This window comes from Nanorana parkeri, unplaced genomic scaffold, assembly GCF_000935625.1.
Source record: "Nanorana parkeri isolate BGI_ZX_2015 unplaced genomic scaffold, ASM93562v1 scaffold188, whole genome shotgun sequence".
In the NCBI taxonomy this organism is placed as follows: domain Eukaryota; kingdom Metazoa; phylum Chordata; class Amphibia; order Anura; family Dicroglossidae; genus Nanorana; species Nanorana parkeri.
The window spans coordinates 592,163-608,711 of NW_017306456.1; the positions used below are offsets into that span (position 1 = coordinate 592,163).

The 16,549-nt window shown below is 45.5% G+C and overlaps 1 protein-coding gene across 1 annotated transcript in view; it reads right to left on the reverse strand.

The window, feature by feature from the left end:
• RAD18 (RAD18, E3 ubiquitin protein ligase) overlaps window positions 1-16,549 on the reverse strand; it is a 146,288-nt gene that overhangs the window by 18,650 nt on the left and 111,089 nt on the right. The window contains exon 10 of the mRNA XM_018555216.1: window positions 10,019-10,123. Coding sequence (XP_018410718.1) covers window positions 10,019-10,123 — 105 coding nt within the window. The remainder of the gene's footprint in view (window positions 1-10,018; window positions 10,124-16,549) is intronic.

A 16,549-nucleotide genomic window follows, 5' to 3' on the forward strand; every position in this document is an offset into this window, starting at 1 on the left:
GTTAAGTGCTTGTTTTGTCTAGGGGGCTCAGATAAAGCAGATATACTCACCTGAGTGAGGACGACAGGATCAGGGGCTGACAGGTGCCCACTAAGACAGACACCTCTTACCAGTGAACGGAGGGAACTTTGCTGTGAGTTGCAGACTGCTTGGAAATAGATATTTAAAGGAGAACTATAAGGTGAGCGCTTTTCACTCGCCTCATAGTTCTAGCCAACATGTGACAATGAGACTGTCACAGGTCGGCTCAGTAGATCGGGAAGTGAGCGAACACATACTGGCGTTCGCTCACCTCTCGATCCTGTCACGGCTCTCTGCCGTGACAGGGGAGGGGCTGGATTCCCCCCTCCCCGCTCCGATCCGCCAGCGCTGACTGGCGGAACAGACGGGGGAGGGGCGGGTGCAGCTGGCTCTGCCTCTAGATAGGCAGAGCCAGCTGTCAGTCACGCAGCTGGGCGGATCCCGGCACAAATCCGTGATGAAAGCAATGCAGACTGGATCTTCTGTCCTCTTTAATCCCTGTGTGTCTCTAGCGCAGGCCAGGCAGAGGGAGGGCATGTACATTAATGTTGTTCCTCTGCTATAAAGGATCTATGTTGACCTTGACACCCAATTTTGGATTAGCCACACTTGGTCCCCAGAGGAAGCACATCAGCGAAACTTGTCGGGACATAAGGCCTATAAATGCAGGCCACTGAAAACCACCGAATTTGACTGCTTGATGTAGGAATAATGAAGACGATACATGGATAACACAGATGGTTTATAATTGGTATAAGTCTGTAATGTGGCAGCGTTAGGCTAATTGGATAGGGGGCTCAATTAATCATGTTTTTTCTAGGGATGCACCTATATATCGGCCACCGAAACATATCGGCCGAAAATGGCACTTTTGGCTAAATGCCGAAAGTGCTATTTTTCTGCCGATACAGCGGCACATCCCAGCTTTCTTTCCTCCCCGCTGGGCGCTGCTCTGTGTCCCAGCGGGGAGGGGAGAAAGTGTCACAGGCGGCCGAGCGCTGCGGGAGGAGAGCGATGTAAGCGGCCGGCGTCTCTCCTCCCACACCGCTCAGCCTCCTATCACAGTCCAGCAGAGCGGTGTGTGGGCGGAGACCAGCCAGCGCTGTCACAGGAGGCTGAGCTCAGCTCGCTCAGCCTCCTGTGACAGCTGTCAGGATGGAGAGCAGACACAAGCAGTCGGTGATCAGTGATCGCTGAGTGTTTGTACATAATTGAGGACAGAGTATGGTTACTATATCCCCAATTATGAATGAATGGGAAGTGATCTACATCACTTCCGGTTCATTCATGATTGTGGTTATAATAAACATACTCTGTCCTCATGTTATGAATAAACAGGAACACTCAGTATAGAGGATTCCTGTATTTATAACAGGGGACTGCAGAAAAAGAGATTGAGGACTCTGTGTTCTCTGAGGACTCTGTGTCCCCAATCTTTTTTTCTATTTTAAAAGGGAAATATCAGGGGTCTGTTTAGACCAATAATATTTCCCCAAAGCCCCTAAAAGTAAAGTAAAAAATGAAAAATATTTAATAAAAAATGAATACATTAAAATAATGATACTTTTTTTTAAAGTTTAAATATATATATTTTTTTAAAGTTTATAAAAAAAAAAATTGAAAGAAAAATTAAAAAAAATAAAATAAAAAACATTTTTGGTTTCGGCCTGATACATTTTTTATTTCGGTTTCGTTTTTGAAAGTTCCATTCCGGTGCACCTCTAGTTTTTTCAATAATTTTTTTGTAAACAATTTTAGCTGGTCTTTAAAAAATTCAATTTTATTTATACAGTCAACTTGTGCAATGGTGGGATGCCTCTTTAAACCCCCAAAATTCTTGCTATGTGCTAAATAACCGTTGGCAGAGTATGTTCCGTCTAAGAATTGAATAATAAACAAGGTTGCCCGCCCATGCCTAATATGGACTACATTGCCATCACCACAGCCCCGCCCATGCAGGCCACAAGTGATCTTGGGAGATTATTATTATTATACAGGATTTATATGGCGCCAATAGTTTCCACAGCGCTTTACAATATAAGGAAGACATTACAGTCACAATACAATTTAAGACAAGATGGTAATGTAGTCTTAAGGTCCCCACACACCTTACGATAATCGTACGATAATCGCGGGAAATCCCGCGTTCGTACCATTATCGTAAGGTGTGTGGAAGGCGTGCGACCTCTACTACTGTAAGGTCGCACGACTTTAAACTTACGGACATGTTCGAAAACCCGCCGAGCATCGCACGATGTTCGGCGGGTTTGTGGCATGTCCGTACGATAACAGCCGTACGGGTCGGTGTATGCAAGCGCACACTGCCCGTTCGGCATTGCGGTCATAGGAAGCCCGCCCCTCAGGGGGCGTGGCTTGCGATCATCGCAAGTACGATCTGCCTATGCAAGATGGACAGATCGTACGTTTTTTTAAGTACCTTACAACCATCGCAAGACAAAAGTCTTGCGATGGTTGTAAGGTGTGTGCCCAGCCTTAGAAGAGCAGTGCGTGTGACTGTAATGTAAGCACACTGTTTATACCTCAAAATTGGAAGTTTGGGACAAGCGTGGATAATGTGATGGAGGGAATCAGGATATTGAAAAAAGGTAATTAAACAATGTTTAGTGAATTAAGTCAAGAGGTGTTGCTTTGGATATCATTGGAAAGTTGTTTTTAGCTGGAGGGTTTTGTGACACTAAATATAATAAAAGGAGATTGAGTGTATTTATTAACAAATCAATATAATTAATTGATGTAAAACAATGATGTGTATTTTAAAGTGCGTATATGATGAAATTGTCAAAGATCGAAGTCTCACTGATGTTGTTGGTCAGTAGCAGATGGAGAGACTGAAATCTCAGTGATGTCATTGATCTCTAGAGAATGGAAAGGTTGAACACTCAGTGATGTATTTGGTCTGTAGTGGATCGAGAGGCTGAAGTCTCATTGATGTCATTGGTCACTAGTAGATGGAGAGGCTGACATCTAAGTAATGTCTTTGGTTTGTAGTAGATGGATAGGCCGAATTCTTAGTGATGTGTTTGGCCTATAGTGGGTGGATAGGCTGAATTCTCAGCGATATGGTTGGTCTCCAGTGGATGGGATAGGCTGAATTCTCAGCGATATGGTTGGTCTCCAGTGGATGGGATAGGGCTGAATTCTCAGTGATGTCACTGGTCTCGAGTAAATGGATAGGCTGAATTCTCAGTGATGTGATTGGTCTCCAGTGGGTGGATAGGCTGCATTCTCAGCAATATGGTTGGTGTCCAGTGGATGGGATAGGGCTGAATTCTCAGTGATATGGTTGGTCTCCAGTGGATGGGATAGGGATGAATTCTCAGTGATGTCACTGGTCTCAATTAAATGGATAGGCTGAATTCTCAGTGATGTGATTGGTCTCCAGTGAGTGGATAGGCTGCATTCTCAGCGATATGGTTGGTCTCCAGTGGATGGGATAGGGCTGAATTCTCAGTGATGTCACCGGTCTCCAGTGGATGGGATAGGCTGAATTCCCAGTGATGTCACCGGTCTCCAGTGGATGGGATAGGGCTGAATTCTCAGTGATGTGGTTGGTCTCCAGTGGATGGGATAGGGCTGAATTCTTAGTGGTGTGATTGGTCTCCAGTGGGTGGATAGGCTGCATTCTCAGCGATATGGTTGGTGTCCAGTGGATGGGATAGGGCTGAATTCTCAGTGATATGGTTGGTCTCCAGTGGATGGGATAGGGCTGAATTCTCAGTGATGTCACTGGGCTCGAGTAAATGGATAGGCTGAATTCTCAGTGATGTGATTGGTCTCCAGTGGGTGGATAGGCTGCATTCTCAGCAATATGGTTGGTCTCCAGTGGATGGGATAGGGCTGAATTCTCAGCGATATGGTTGGTCTCCAGTGGATGGGATAGGGCTGAATTCTCAGTGATGTCACTGGGCTCGAGTAAATGGATAGGCTGAATTCTCAGTGATGTCACCGGTCTCCAGTGGATGGGATAGGGCTGAATTCTCAGTGATGTGGTTGGTCTCCAGTGGATAGGGAAAGGGCTGAATTCTCAGTGATGTGGTTGGTCTCCAGTGGATAGGGAAAGGGCTGAATTCTCAGTGATGTGGTTGGTCTTTAGTGGATGGATAGTCTGCATTCTCAGTGATGTGGTTGGTCTCTAGAGAATGGATAAGATTGAATCCTCAGTGATGTCCAGTAAATGAACAGATTATGTTCAAGAGTATTAATTAGTCCCGTTCACAATACGTCCGAAGCGAAGAGACCTTCATTTTTTTGGGGGGGGGGGGGGGGTGGGGTTTAAGTAGTCAGCCTTCTATTGGCTGAAGGTTGCGTATACTGGGCACACGGACATGTGCGGGGCCGAAGACCAATAAATGTGCACAAAAATAAAGGAGAAAAGCAAAGTCATGACCGGACAGATGTTGCAAGACTCTGAGTGTCTGCTGTCACTCCCCTTCCAAATTCTTACCAAAATGAAGGCTGTGCCTACGTGACCGAGAGAAGACTGGATACAAACGGTGCCGTTTATTTTCATGACCCGTGCCGATAAAGCACATCAAACAGAAAACAGAAGACTAAATTACTGTGTGCTTTTCCTAGAGATCATTATCTCATCTGTCCCAATGTGTCTTTCATGTGAGAGTGGAGAAAAAGAGCATTCATCAAAGAATTAGGCAATGAAAGATGAAGACACGATGATGCAAGTGTTCGGCAAGGAAAGGACTGTAATCAGATGAGATTGATGCTAATCAGCAAACTGAACATCCCATCATGGAACAAGCTAAACACAACCAGATACGGGAGAATACAGAGAAGAGACATTATACAGAAGAATAAAGAGTCCCTGTCATAAAGAGAAAAAAAAAAGTACTTTCACCTACCTCCTCTGACTCTGTAGAAACAAATCAGAACCCAGATAACTAAGGAAGTGTCACGTGACCCATCCCAGCCAACTGCTGGCACCAGAAGACAAGGGGAAGACTTAAAGGAGAACTATGGGGTTAAGTCTTTTCCCCATAGTCCTCCTTAGGGTAACGGGAGGACACAAACTAGCGTCCTCCCGTCACCCTAAGCTCAGTATACCGCAAGCTGCTGCTCACGGTATACTGTGACACTGCAGCTGAAGCGGATCCCGACAATTGTGCCGGGATCCGCCCAGCTGCGTGACTGACAGCTGGCTCTGCCTATCTAAAGGCAGAGCCAGCTGTACCCGAAAAAAAAATGAGACGCCTCAAGTAATAGTAATATAGAGAGAAGAATATCTTATCCTGGCTTAAAGGATATGTCCAGGCATTACTCAAATTTACCTGCAAACCTCCCTACCCTCGTCTAGAGCATGTCCCATCATTATTTCTTTTCTTTTCTTTATTCCTGTAGCAAGAAAAAGCTGCAATATTAATAGGTCTATGAAATTATTGTATGGGCAGCTGCCAGATCAGTTCCGATTGATATACGCAGGCCTCCAGAACTACATTTCCTAAGAGCCTTTTTTTTACAGTGTATAAGCATGCTCCTTGGAGTCAGGGCAGAAGCATTGATTAGCTGGGAAAGAAATCAAAGTATCACCGTTGAGAGGGACAGAGAGGGGTGGGGATAGATTGAGCTAGGCGGGAAAGGGACAGAGAGGGGTTGAGGATAGACAGAGCTAGGCGGGCATGGGACAGAGAGGGGTGAACATAGACAGAGCTAGGCGGGAAAGGGACAGAGAGGGGTGAGAATAGACAGAGCTAGGCGGGCAAGGGACAGAGAGGTGAGGATAGACAGAGCTAGGCGGGCAAGGGACAGAGAGGTGAGGATAGACAGAGCAAGGCGGGCAAGGGACAGAGAGGTGAGGATAGACAGAGCTAGGCGGGCAAGGGACAGAGAGGTGAGGATAGACAGAGCAAGGCGGGCAAGGGACAGAGAGGTGAGGGTAGACAGAGCTAGGCAGGCAAGGGACAGAGAGGGGTGAGGATAGGCAGAGCTAGGCGGGCAAGAGACGGGTGAGGATAGACAGAGCTATGTGGGAAAGAGACGGGTGAGGATAGACAGAGCTAGGTGGGAGCGGGACAGAGAGGGGTGAGGGATAGGTGGAGTTCTGTAGTCCAGTAGGCAGGGTTGACCATGGTGCTTGGGATTTCAGTGCAGAAAAGGCTTCGTATTGTCAGCCCAAAGAGGAAGCGAGCAGCTCACTAGATTTGAAGCAGTGTCGTTCTGTATTTGCAGTGTTTTTAAAGGCATTGAACACGAGGAATGTGTACTGTATGTGTGTGGCTGTCATGGTTAGTTCTCAGGGCTAAGCTACCCTTGTACAGATTTCTGGTTTGACAATGATCAAAAAAAGCAGTTTAGTTTTTTAATTGGGTGGTGGGTGGGGGGTCAAGCATTTTTTCCCTGGGGAAAAAAAGAAAAAGACTGGTGTATGGTCTCAGAGCCTTCCCTCTGGATTTCAGTTCTATACTTATATTACAAGTTCATCACTTTGCACGTCGTTTAGAGAATTACAACAAAGAACAGATTTTATTTATATTATGCAGCGTGTGTAGAGACAAGCTGCAAGCGGAGATAAAAATCCCCGACCTCCATATGGAGCCGACTTTCTTTCATGCATTGACTTTTTGTCGAGCCCTCAAGACGACGCTTTCTTCTCGTCAATTTAGTTTTTTTATGATAAAGGAGGAGAAATCTCTGAAATGTCATTTTTAATTACTGGAAGAAAAGTATCACTGAACTCTCGCATAATCAGGTATTTATCACAGTCAATAATGCTTAATATCAAAGTTTACTAGGAGACACCGGTTCCCAAAACTCGTGGGGGCTTAGAGGAATTGTCTTACTTGAAAGGAATATTGCTATGGCCATAGGAAGATGACTTGATATGAGGTAGAGAGCTGGAGGGGGAGAGAAAATTGGGGAAGAGCGCAAGGAACATTTGTCTCTTAATCCGATCTTCCTCTTCTTTCCTTTCCTTTTCAGCCTTCTCCCCAGCGCTGCTGCGGGTCTCCGATCCAGCGCTGACTCCTCTGTCCTTGCTGGCACTTCCTGTCCCACGGTGTCTGCATGCGGATGCACGCCGTCCATAGACTTACCTTGCGTCTCTCTCTTCGTCTCCCAGCCGAAAATCCGAACTGCGCATGCGCCGCCCCAAGATGCTTTGTGGCCGCTCGAGCAGTTCCGGATTTTCGGACTGGAGCGCTCGGCGAAGACAGGGGTAAGTTTAAACCGCTTTTAAAGCGGGTTTAAAAAAAAAACTTTTTGCATATATCTACTGCTTGCTTGCAAACCCCTTTACAGCAGGGACTGATGTGACTGAATAATGTAATGTAATGTAAAGTGCTCTGTACATTGATGGTGGTCTAGAAAATTGGAGGGCGAAAACAGGAAACCTGTACGGAGAGAAATGATGGGCTATCATTGCTAACTTCTTCTGGAAAATGCTAGTTTTCTGGTTGCCCTGCATCAATACTTTTAGTTACTGACTCAGAAACAGCTATTCAGAGAAGGAGTTTACGTCACTGACTGCATGCTTATCCAGATAGAAGTGTCAGTGGATTGGTGTGATAGCCAGGCAATGGAAGATATTGTATTTCTCTTGGCATTTGCAGATGCGTTTTGGTATATTTCTTGGTAACAATGACCTGTTGCATCCGGGCGTAAGCAGCTTTGAGCTTCATTAGGTTCCAGAAGCACCTGTTGTGTCCAATAAGAAAGGCTCCAGTTCATATACAAATGAGAGATGTAGGTCTATACCAACATGTCATAGCCAGTGGTGCATAGCTGTACACAGTCTCCCAGGGCTCGAGCTTTTTCCATAGGGTGCAATGAATAAAAGTCTGTATAGACATAAAAGGAACCTGGCACAGTGAACTCTTACGGTCCGGTTTTACTAAATCATATTTACTGAAAGGAACCGTGTCCCGAATGCTTGAAATAATTTAAATAAACCACAACAATATTCACATTTACGGTCAGGGCAGCCAATTATTGACAGAGCCGTCCCTTTAAAGGAGAACTATGAGATGAGTGATTTTCACTCACCTCATAGTTCTAGCCGACCTGTGACAATCAGACTGTCACAGGTCGGCTCAGTAGATAGGGGGGTGAGCGAACACATACCGGGTTCGCTCACCTCTCGATCCTGTCACGGCTCTCTGCCGTGACAGGGGGAGGGGCTGGATTCCCCTCTCCCCGCTCCGATCTGCCAGCGCTGACTGGCGGAACGGACGGGGGAGGGGGCGTGTACAGCTGGCTCTGCCTCTAGATAGGCAGAGCCAGCTGTCACTCACGCAGCTGGGCAGATTTCGACTTTGATGTCGGGATCCGATCCGGCTGCGGCGTCTCAGTATACCGCGAACTGTAGCTCGCGGTATACTAAGCTTAGGGCAACGGGAGAACGCTAGTTTGTGTCCTCCCGTTACCCTAAGGAGAACTATGGGGAAAAACACTGACCCCATAGTTCTCCTTTAAGTAAATTCATGCTGCATCATATTCCTGCAATCCCCAAATAATGACACGTGAGTTATGGTGTCTGTGGCAGGAAACCTGGCCGCTCGCCACACCATAATTATTATATTGCAATAATACCATCAAGAAAGACATCAAATCTAGAAGAAGAATACGAAGGCTGCTGGGAATTTAATGATATTATTTGAGTAATATGATAAAATTACAGCAATAAAATTACAGCAATAAAAGAACAAGCTGCGGAAGTTGTGCAGGAATCGTTTACCGGTTGCAGAGTTATCACAAAAGGTTCCTTTACCCAATTGTGTACCAGTCAAACCTGCGGAAAATGAGGAGCGGAGGAGGAGGAGACACAAGATGGACGCCTGACTAATTCTGTATTGCAGTAACAGTTAATCGCGTGGATCCAAAAGGATTAAAGGTCGAGTTTGGAATGGTTTGAATTCAATTTTTAATGTATTTTCAACAGATTTTACATTTCATATTTTTTCGGTTATAAGGAGCTTTCAATTGTGTGATTTTCACAGTGAAAAAGATTCACCTAAGGACAGGGACTCTTTAGGAGATGGTCCTACCACTGCACCAATACTAATGACCAAAGGACAGAGCTTCTTCAGGAGAGAATCATAACACTGCTCCGGTACTATTCACATAAGGATAGGGCTTCTTCAGGAGAGAATCATAACACTGCTCCGGTACTATTCACCTAAGGACTGGGCTTCTTCAGGAGCCAATCATAACACTGCTCCGGTACCATTCACCTAAGGACTGGGCTTCTTCAGGAGAGAATCATAACACTGCTCCGGTACCATTCACCTAAGGACTGGGCTTCTTCATTAGACAATCATAACACTGCGCCGGTACCATTCACCTTAGGACTGGGCTTCTTCAGGAGCCAATCATAACACTGCGCCGGTACCATTCACCTAAGGACTGGGCTTCTTCAGGAGACAATCATAACACTGCTCCGGTACTATTCACCTAAGGACAGAACTTCTTCAGGAGACAATCATAACACTGCTCCGGTACCATTCACCTAAGGACTGGGCTTCTTCAGGAGAGAATCATAACACTGCGCCGGTACCATTCCCCTAAGGACTGGGCTTCTTCAGGAGACAATGATAACACTGCTCCGGTACCATTCACCTAAGGACAGGGCTTCTTTAGGAGATGGTCCCGACAATGCTCTACCACTGATGACCAAAGGACAGGGCCTCTTTTATTATTGCTCCAGTCAAGGAAAAGGCCTTTTTAGGAGATAACCCTTACACCCCCCTGATACCATTCAGCCAAGACAGCGTCTCTTTAGGAGACACTATCTTTAAAGCTGAACTCTAGGCACCAAAAACTCTTATTTAAATATACTCTTCAATAGCCACAAATGATATAAATCCATTTTGTGTATTTGCATACTCCAATATGGCATTGAAAAAGTAGAGGAGACATTATAGCCTGTACAGAGAGCAGAGCTGTGGGAGGGGCCCATCAGGCTCCACCCACTACAGGCTGCCTGCAGAAGACATTTATTTTCTTAGTAAATAAATAAAAAAAAGCCCACCTGTGATGTTATCAGCCACAGGCTCTTCCTTCACCTTCTTCCCGGCCTTCATTCGCCCCTTGACTTGCTCCACAAGCTGCTGGAATTCACTTTTATGTTTATTTCCTGTAAAAAAAAATCCACACGGTTATTGGGAAGCAGAAAAAAAACAAAAAAGCAAAACAAAACAAAAAAAAACATGAAATCTTTTGCACAGTTTAGAAATTTGTCCTAACTCTCTGCAACATTTAAAAGGAGAACTATGAGGTGGGTGATTTTCACTCACCCTCATAGTACGAGCCGACGTGTGACAATGAAACTGTCACACGTCGGCTCAATAGATCGGGAAGTGAGCGAACACATACCGTCGCTCGCTCACTTCTCTATCATCTCCCTGCAGAGAGCCGTGACTGTCAGTCACCGCTCTCCGCAAGGATTCCCCCCCTCCCCTCTCCGATCCTCCAGCGATGACTGGAGGAACGAACAGGGGAGGGGGCGGGCACAGCTGGCTCTGCCTCTAGATAGGCAGAGCCAGCTGTCAGTCACACAGCTGGGTGAATCTCAACAGCATTGTCAGGATCCGTCCAGGCTGCGGAGGTCTCAGTATACCGCAAGCTGTAGCTCGTGATATACTGAGTTTTGGGTGACGGGAGGACGCTAGTATATGTCCTCCTGCCACCCTAAAGAGAACTATGGGGGAAAACACTTAACCCATAGTTCTCTTTTAAGTCTAATTAAAGCCCAAGTACAAAACGTTCATGTATTGTTGCTCACCAGTCCTTAGATGTGGCGGCTGCAATAGTTTTAACTTTTTCGAGACTTTTTTTCCCCCCACTTAGTCACACAGGAGCATATAACAGTAAGATAAATGTATACTTATAGCATGATAATTACAAAAAAAGCAATCTTTTTTGTAGCCATGACAAAAGGGGGATCATTTGAGCCCAAAAGGGCATTGGCTTGTCTTTGAAGTGTGACTTATAAAAAGACTTGTGGGCTTTATGCAACCAGTCTGATGCTTTCCTCTATGCGCCCCCAGTCAATCCGAGGCATAAGCTGACCTACGGCCATTACATAGTTTGTGAGGTTGGAAATAAAGAAAGACACAGGCCCATCTAGCTCAACCTAAACCCATTGCACTCTGTGGAAGTTGCCTAATGGTAATTTCCCTATTTACTAGAATCAATACTTAAAGCAACCATGCACTAAAATAGGAAGGTCCTTCATGCACAGCACATCCTACAGATGCTCGATTGGATTGAGATCAGGAGAATTTGGAGGCCAAGTCATCACCTCAAACCCGTTGTTGTGTTCCTCAAACCATTCTTCAACCATTTTTGCGGTGTGGCAGGGCGCATTATCCTGCTGAAAGAGGCCACTGTCATCAGTGAATACCGTTTCCATGAAGGGGTGTACTTGGTCAGTAATAATGTTTAGGTCGGTGGTCAAAGTAACATCCACATGAATGGCAGGACCCGAGGTTTCCCAACAGGACATTTACCAAAGCATCACACTGCCTCCGGCGGCTTGTCTTCTTCCCATAGTGCATCCCGGTGCCATCTCCTCCCGAGATAAGTGACACACACACACCCGACCATCAACTGATGTAAAAGAAAACATTCATCAAACCAGGCCACCTTCTTCTATTTCCCCATGGTCCAGTTCTGATGCTCACGTGCCCCTTGTAGGCGCTTTTAGTGGTGTACACGGGTCAGCTTGGGCACCCAGACAAGCCTGTCGCTAAGGAGCCTAATACAAGAGGTCACTGCCATCAGGGAATACCATTTCCATGAAGGGGTGTACTTGGTCAGTAACAATGTTTAGATCGGTGGTTTGTGTCGTAGTAATATCCACCTGAATGGCGGGATCCAAGGTTTCCCAGCAGAACATTGCCAAAGCATCACACTGCCTCCGGCGGCTTGTCCTCTCCCCATAGTGCATCCTGTTGCCATCTCTTGCCCAGGTAAGTGACACCCACACACCCGGCCATCCAACTGATGAAAAAGAAAACATAATTTATCAGACCATGCCACCTTCTTCTATTTCCCCATGGTCCAGTCCTGATGCTCACGTGCCCCTTGTAGGCGCTTTTGGTGGTGTACACGGGTCAGCATGGGCACCCAGACAAGCCTGCGGCTATGGAGCCACATACAAGAGGCCACTGCCATCAGCGAATACCATTTCCATGAAGGGGTGTACTTGGTCAGTAACTATGTTTAGGTGGGTGGTTTGTGTCGTAGTAATATCCACATGAATGGCGGGATCCAAGGTTTCCCAGTAGAACATTGCCAAAGCATCGCACTGCCTCCGCCGGCTTGCCTTCTTCCCCGTGGTCTTTAGGTTATGGGTGTATATTAGAATAGCCAATCCGAACCCTGGCACCTCTGTCCAAAATGACAAAAACTGATAAGACACACTATCTGGTTGGTTTTGCATGATTCTAGAAAATGGCTCTTTGAAGGGTCACTGTGACATTTCATTAATCATAGAGGAAGCAGAACAACGTACCCAGCATATACTTTCGCGCTCTCTCATTTTCCTAACCAAACTGGTTGTCATCAGGACAGTTATCAGAGAACTTCCACTACAAAGCCGGTAATTTTCCCATTGTGCTTAATGACGTAAAATCTGTCAGAAAGCAGCAAAAAAAAGTTACTGAACTCATCTTCGCACGGCCCAGAAAAGTAAACAGATTCACCGCCAACACGCTTTTTATCGCTGAATCATCGCGCCACCCTCGTGGCCACACAGCGATCTGCACAATGCTTTTGTACGCTCAGTTTTTTTTGGGCTCCCAGTGAGACTTTAATAAGCGGATTTATATGTAAAAAAAATGTTCTGCGAGCCGACACCTCTCCAGCAAGGCGGGAGGGAAGGACGTGAAGAGGCGATGAAGTGTGTTGCATTATCAAGAAACACAAACTTAGGGCCTCACGCTGATTCCGTGCGAGGAAATCCACAGCTGACTTAATTCTTTTTACACCACCACAAATCAGAAGATAAGAGTATTTCAAAAAGAAGTGGCAGCTGGACTAATCACCAGCGGCTAACCGCATTATAATTACAGAATATAATATTTGCCCCCCTCGTACTCCCCTCCGATGAGATTTGAAATCCTATCCATTGTTTCCTGACAGCTCCCATTGTTGGATCTGAATATGATGAATATGAAATGTGGGTTAATAAAAGGTATACTTGAGGCAGATATATAAAAACGGACCAATTATGGAAAAAAAAAGTTGATATCTTTCCATAAAGCCAGCAAAATTATCCTCATCTGTCTTGATATTGGGCTCCTGTAATCCCGTGCACAGCAGCACTCAGACTGGGAGGGTGCAAACTGCAAGTCAATCAGAGTCTACTACAAGGATAAGCAACCTTGGCACTCCAGGTGAGGTGTGGTGTAACTACAAATGCCAGCATGCCGTTGCCTGTGGCTGTCACTCTCGCAATGCCTCATGGGGCTTGTAGTTTCACCAAAGATGGAGCACCATGATTGGCTTCCTCTGGTCTATTACATTGCACAGTGCTGTCCCTATAACACCGGAAGCCTTCTGACTAGAGATGTAAACGTCCCGGACATTTTGAAGCCATGAAGAAAAAAAGCAAAAATGGCTTTGGAAAAAAAACTTTTTCCCAAATTTTTTCAGCCCTTCCTATCTCTACTTCTGACAGGAGGAGACAGTATGTTGCTTCCCCTTTATTGTCCAATCAGGGGCTTGAGGGTGTCACAAACTATGCAATATGACTTTACTACAGAGTAGTTAACTAAAAGTTAAGCACGTGACTGGTAAGACGTTTCCTATAAAGGCGACAATGTGCAGCCAAGAGCTTGTAATGGGGGGGGTGCTTGTACAGGTTGGAAATCTTATCGGATTGCTATTGTGCCCCTAAGCCAATGCCTGTTGATCAGCCAAAAAAATCCAGTGAGCTCCTAACTTCCTGTAATGAGATGACAACGCAGTGCCTTTGCTGCCCTGAAATCCCAAGCAGTGTTGTCAGTTCTCTCATACAGACTACTTATCTCCTCTCCCTTATGTTATGGAAATAAGAAAAGGGGGGAATGGGGTGGCCCGTTCTCCTCAGTTTCGTGACATGAACGCACTGGACCCCATAAACCTCCTCGCATTCAGGGCGGGAGGGGGCGTGGTGAAGCCATTCATTTCATTGGCACCGCAGACAAGCCTCCCGCCGCCGGATTGCGGCCGGGAGGCGTATCTGCAGTGCCACTGAGAAGCGTTCTGGTGTGGGAAATCGAACTGCGGCAGGGAGGCGTTTCTGCAGTGCCACTGAAATTAATGGCACCACCACGCCCCCCCTCCAGCCCTGAACACAGGTAGGACTATGTGGTCCAGTGCGTTCATGTCACGAAACTGCAATGCCCTGCGTTCTAGTGCAGTGCGATCGCAAAAAATCGTGCATGCAATATTTTTGTGATAAAGGGATAAAGCATGTGACAAGGTCCATGTGCGGTAGAGAATACTGTGTAAGTTTCCCTCTACATAAACCTTAAAGTGACATTAAAGTAGCATAAAACAATACTGTAATGTGTGCCTTACTGTAATCCATGGTTGTTTCCCTTTTCTTTGCTGCTCTTCCTTTTAAATCCTCATGTCTTCTCATGCTTGGGTAGAACTTCCCTTTTCAGCTCAGGGCCTCTTCCTGTAGTGCTGGCTCAGGTTTCAAGCCTATACAAACGTATACACAGACACTGTGTATCCATTCATGAGACAAGGCAGTCTGCTGCAAAACAGAAGTTCTGCCCCAGCATGAGAAGAGATACGGATTTAAAAGGAAGAGCAGCAAAGAGAGGGGAAACTACCATGGATTACAGTAAGGCACACATTACAGTATTGTTTTATGTTAAAAAATCAGAGGGTTTAATGTCACTTTAAGCAAGGCGATTGTTTTTGGGTTTTTTTTTTGCTTTGTTTGCCTGTTAAGAATCAAGTTTCTCTGGGCTAAAATCCACATCCAAAATGATCCAAATGTTTCCTCGCAACGGCAAGGCTCCATTAATGGAAGTAAATGTGTAATGGGGCCAGAGGGAGAGGAGACTTTAGCATATTGTTGTCAGTGATAGTTGTAATACATCGTCTCAATCCGTCAGATACAGGTGAAACTCGAATAATTAGAATATCGTGCAAAGTTCATTTATTTCACTAATGCAACTTAAAAGGTGAAACTAATATATGAGAGAGACTCATTACATGCAAAGCAAGATAATTCAAGCCGTGATTTGTCATAATTGTGATGATTATGGCTTACAGCTCATGAAAACCCCAAGAACCCCAAATCCACAACCTCAAAAAAGTAGATTATTACATGCAATCAATAAAACAAGGATTGTACATAGAACAATATCGGACCTCTGAAAAGTACAAGCATGCATATGTACTCAGTACTTGGTTTGGGCCCCTTTTGCAGCACTTACTGCAATTACTTTTGCACGATATTCTAATTATTCGAGTTTCACCTGTACATACACACACAAAAAAAAGCATTTTTGGTCCCAGTTCATAAGAGATCACAGATGCAGCTAGAAGCGATTCATACTTATTTACAGCCACAATTTATAGCATGTCGGTGACGGGCCGCATTCCCAACCACACATTTCCCTTTATTTCCCCCACTTTTCGTTTTGTTGGCACTGCGGCTTCTCTGAGAATTCTATCCCCGCTAATGAACTCCAGGGGGCCTCATCAGCACGCTATGCTGGGATCTACATCCACCGTCTATGGGGAGACAAAAACTAATCATTCGGCCATTATGACATCATTAGGCATCGCATGCTTCTTAGTGAGAGAATAATGAGAAATCAGAAACCGCAAATCGCGTGCTGGGAAGTCGGGAACAGTGCTGCGACTCTCACATGAGCGAAATCCAAAAATATTATCCAATATAAATTTTATGGGAAGAAAAAAACAAAACAAATGCGAGCGTCACTTGCGAGGACCGGTCTCATAAACAGCAGGAAAAGTGCCATAAGCTTCTCAGGATAGGGCGGCCATTGTTGAATTTTGAAAATGTAGTTGACTGGCCGTCATGCTAATTTTCTCTGGCACAACCGGTGTTCTATCGAATTCTCCAACTTGTCGAGACCTCCAACTCCTGTCAGTGCGCCTGCGCAGCCACTCGAGAGAAGTATCAAGCTGTACAATCTGCAGCTGTGCACCTGCATGGGTACCCGTTAATGGCACCCCAAATGCATTCCACATTTTTGCTATGTTGCTTGTAGATGCTACAAAGCTAGCCTTAAGCTAGTGAAATAACTTTGCTAAGTAAAAAAAAAAAAAAAATCCCTTTAAAATGGGTTGAGCGAGCAAATTTTTGACAGGTCCTCTGGCTGTGACCGGAGGTCTGGCTATCTGTCCTCTCATGAAAATTGCTGGTAATCATAAAATGCGTTGTATGTTTGGCGGAGGCCGCACAGTGCAAACATTACTTCCCAAATGCCTCAATAAAAAGGGAATAGCCGCCCGATCCCCATACACACGCACTTGGACCTCACATAGGGCCGGGGAGAACCTTTTTTTTTTTTTTTTTTAATTC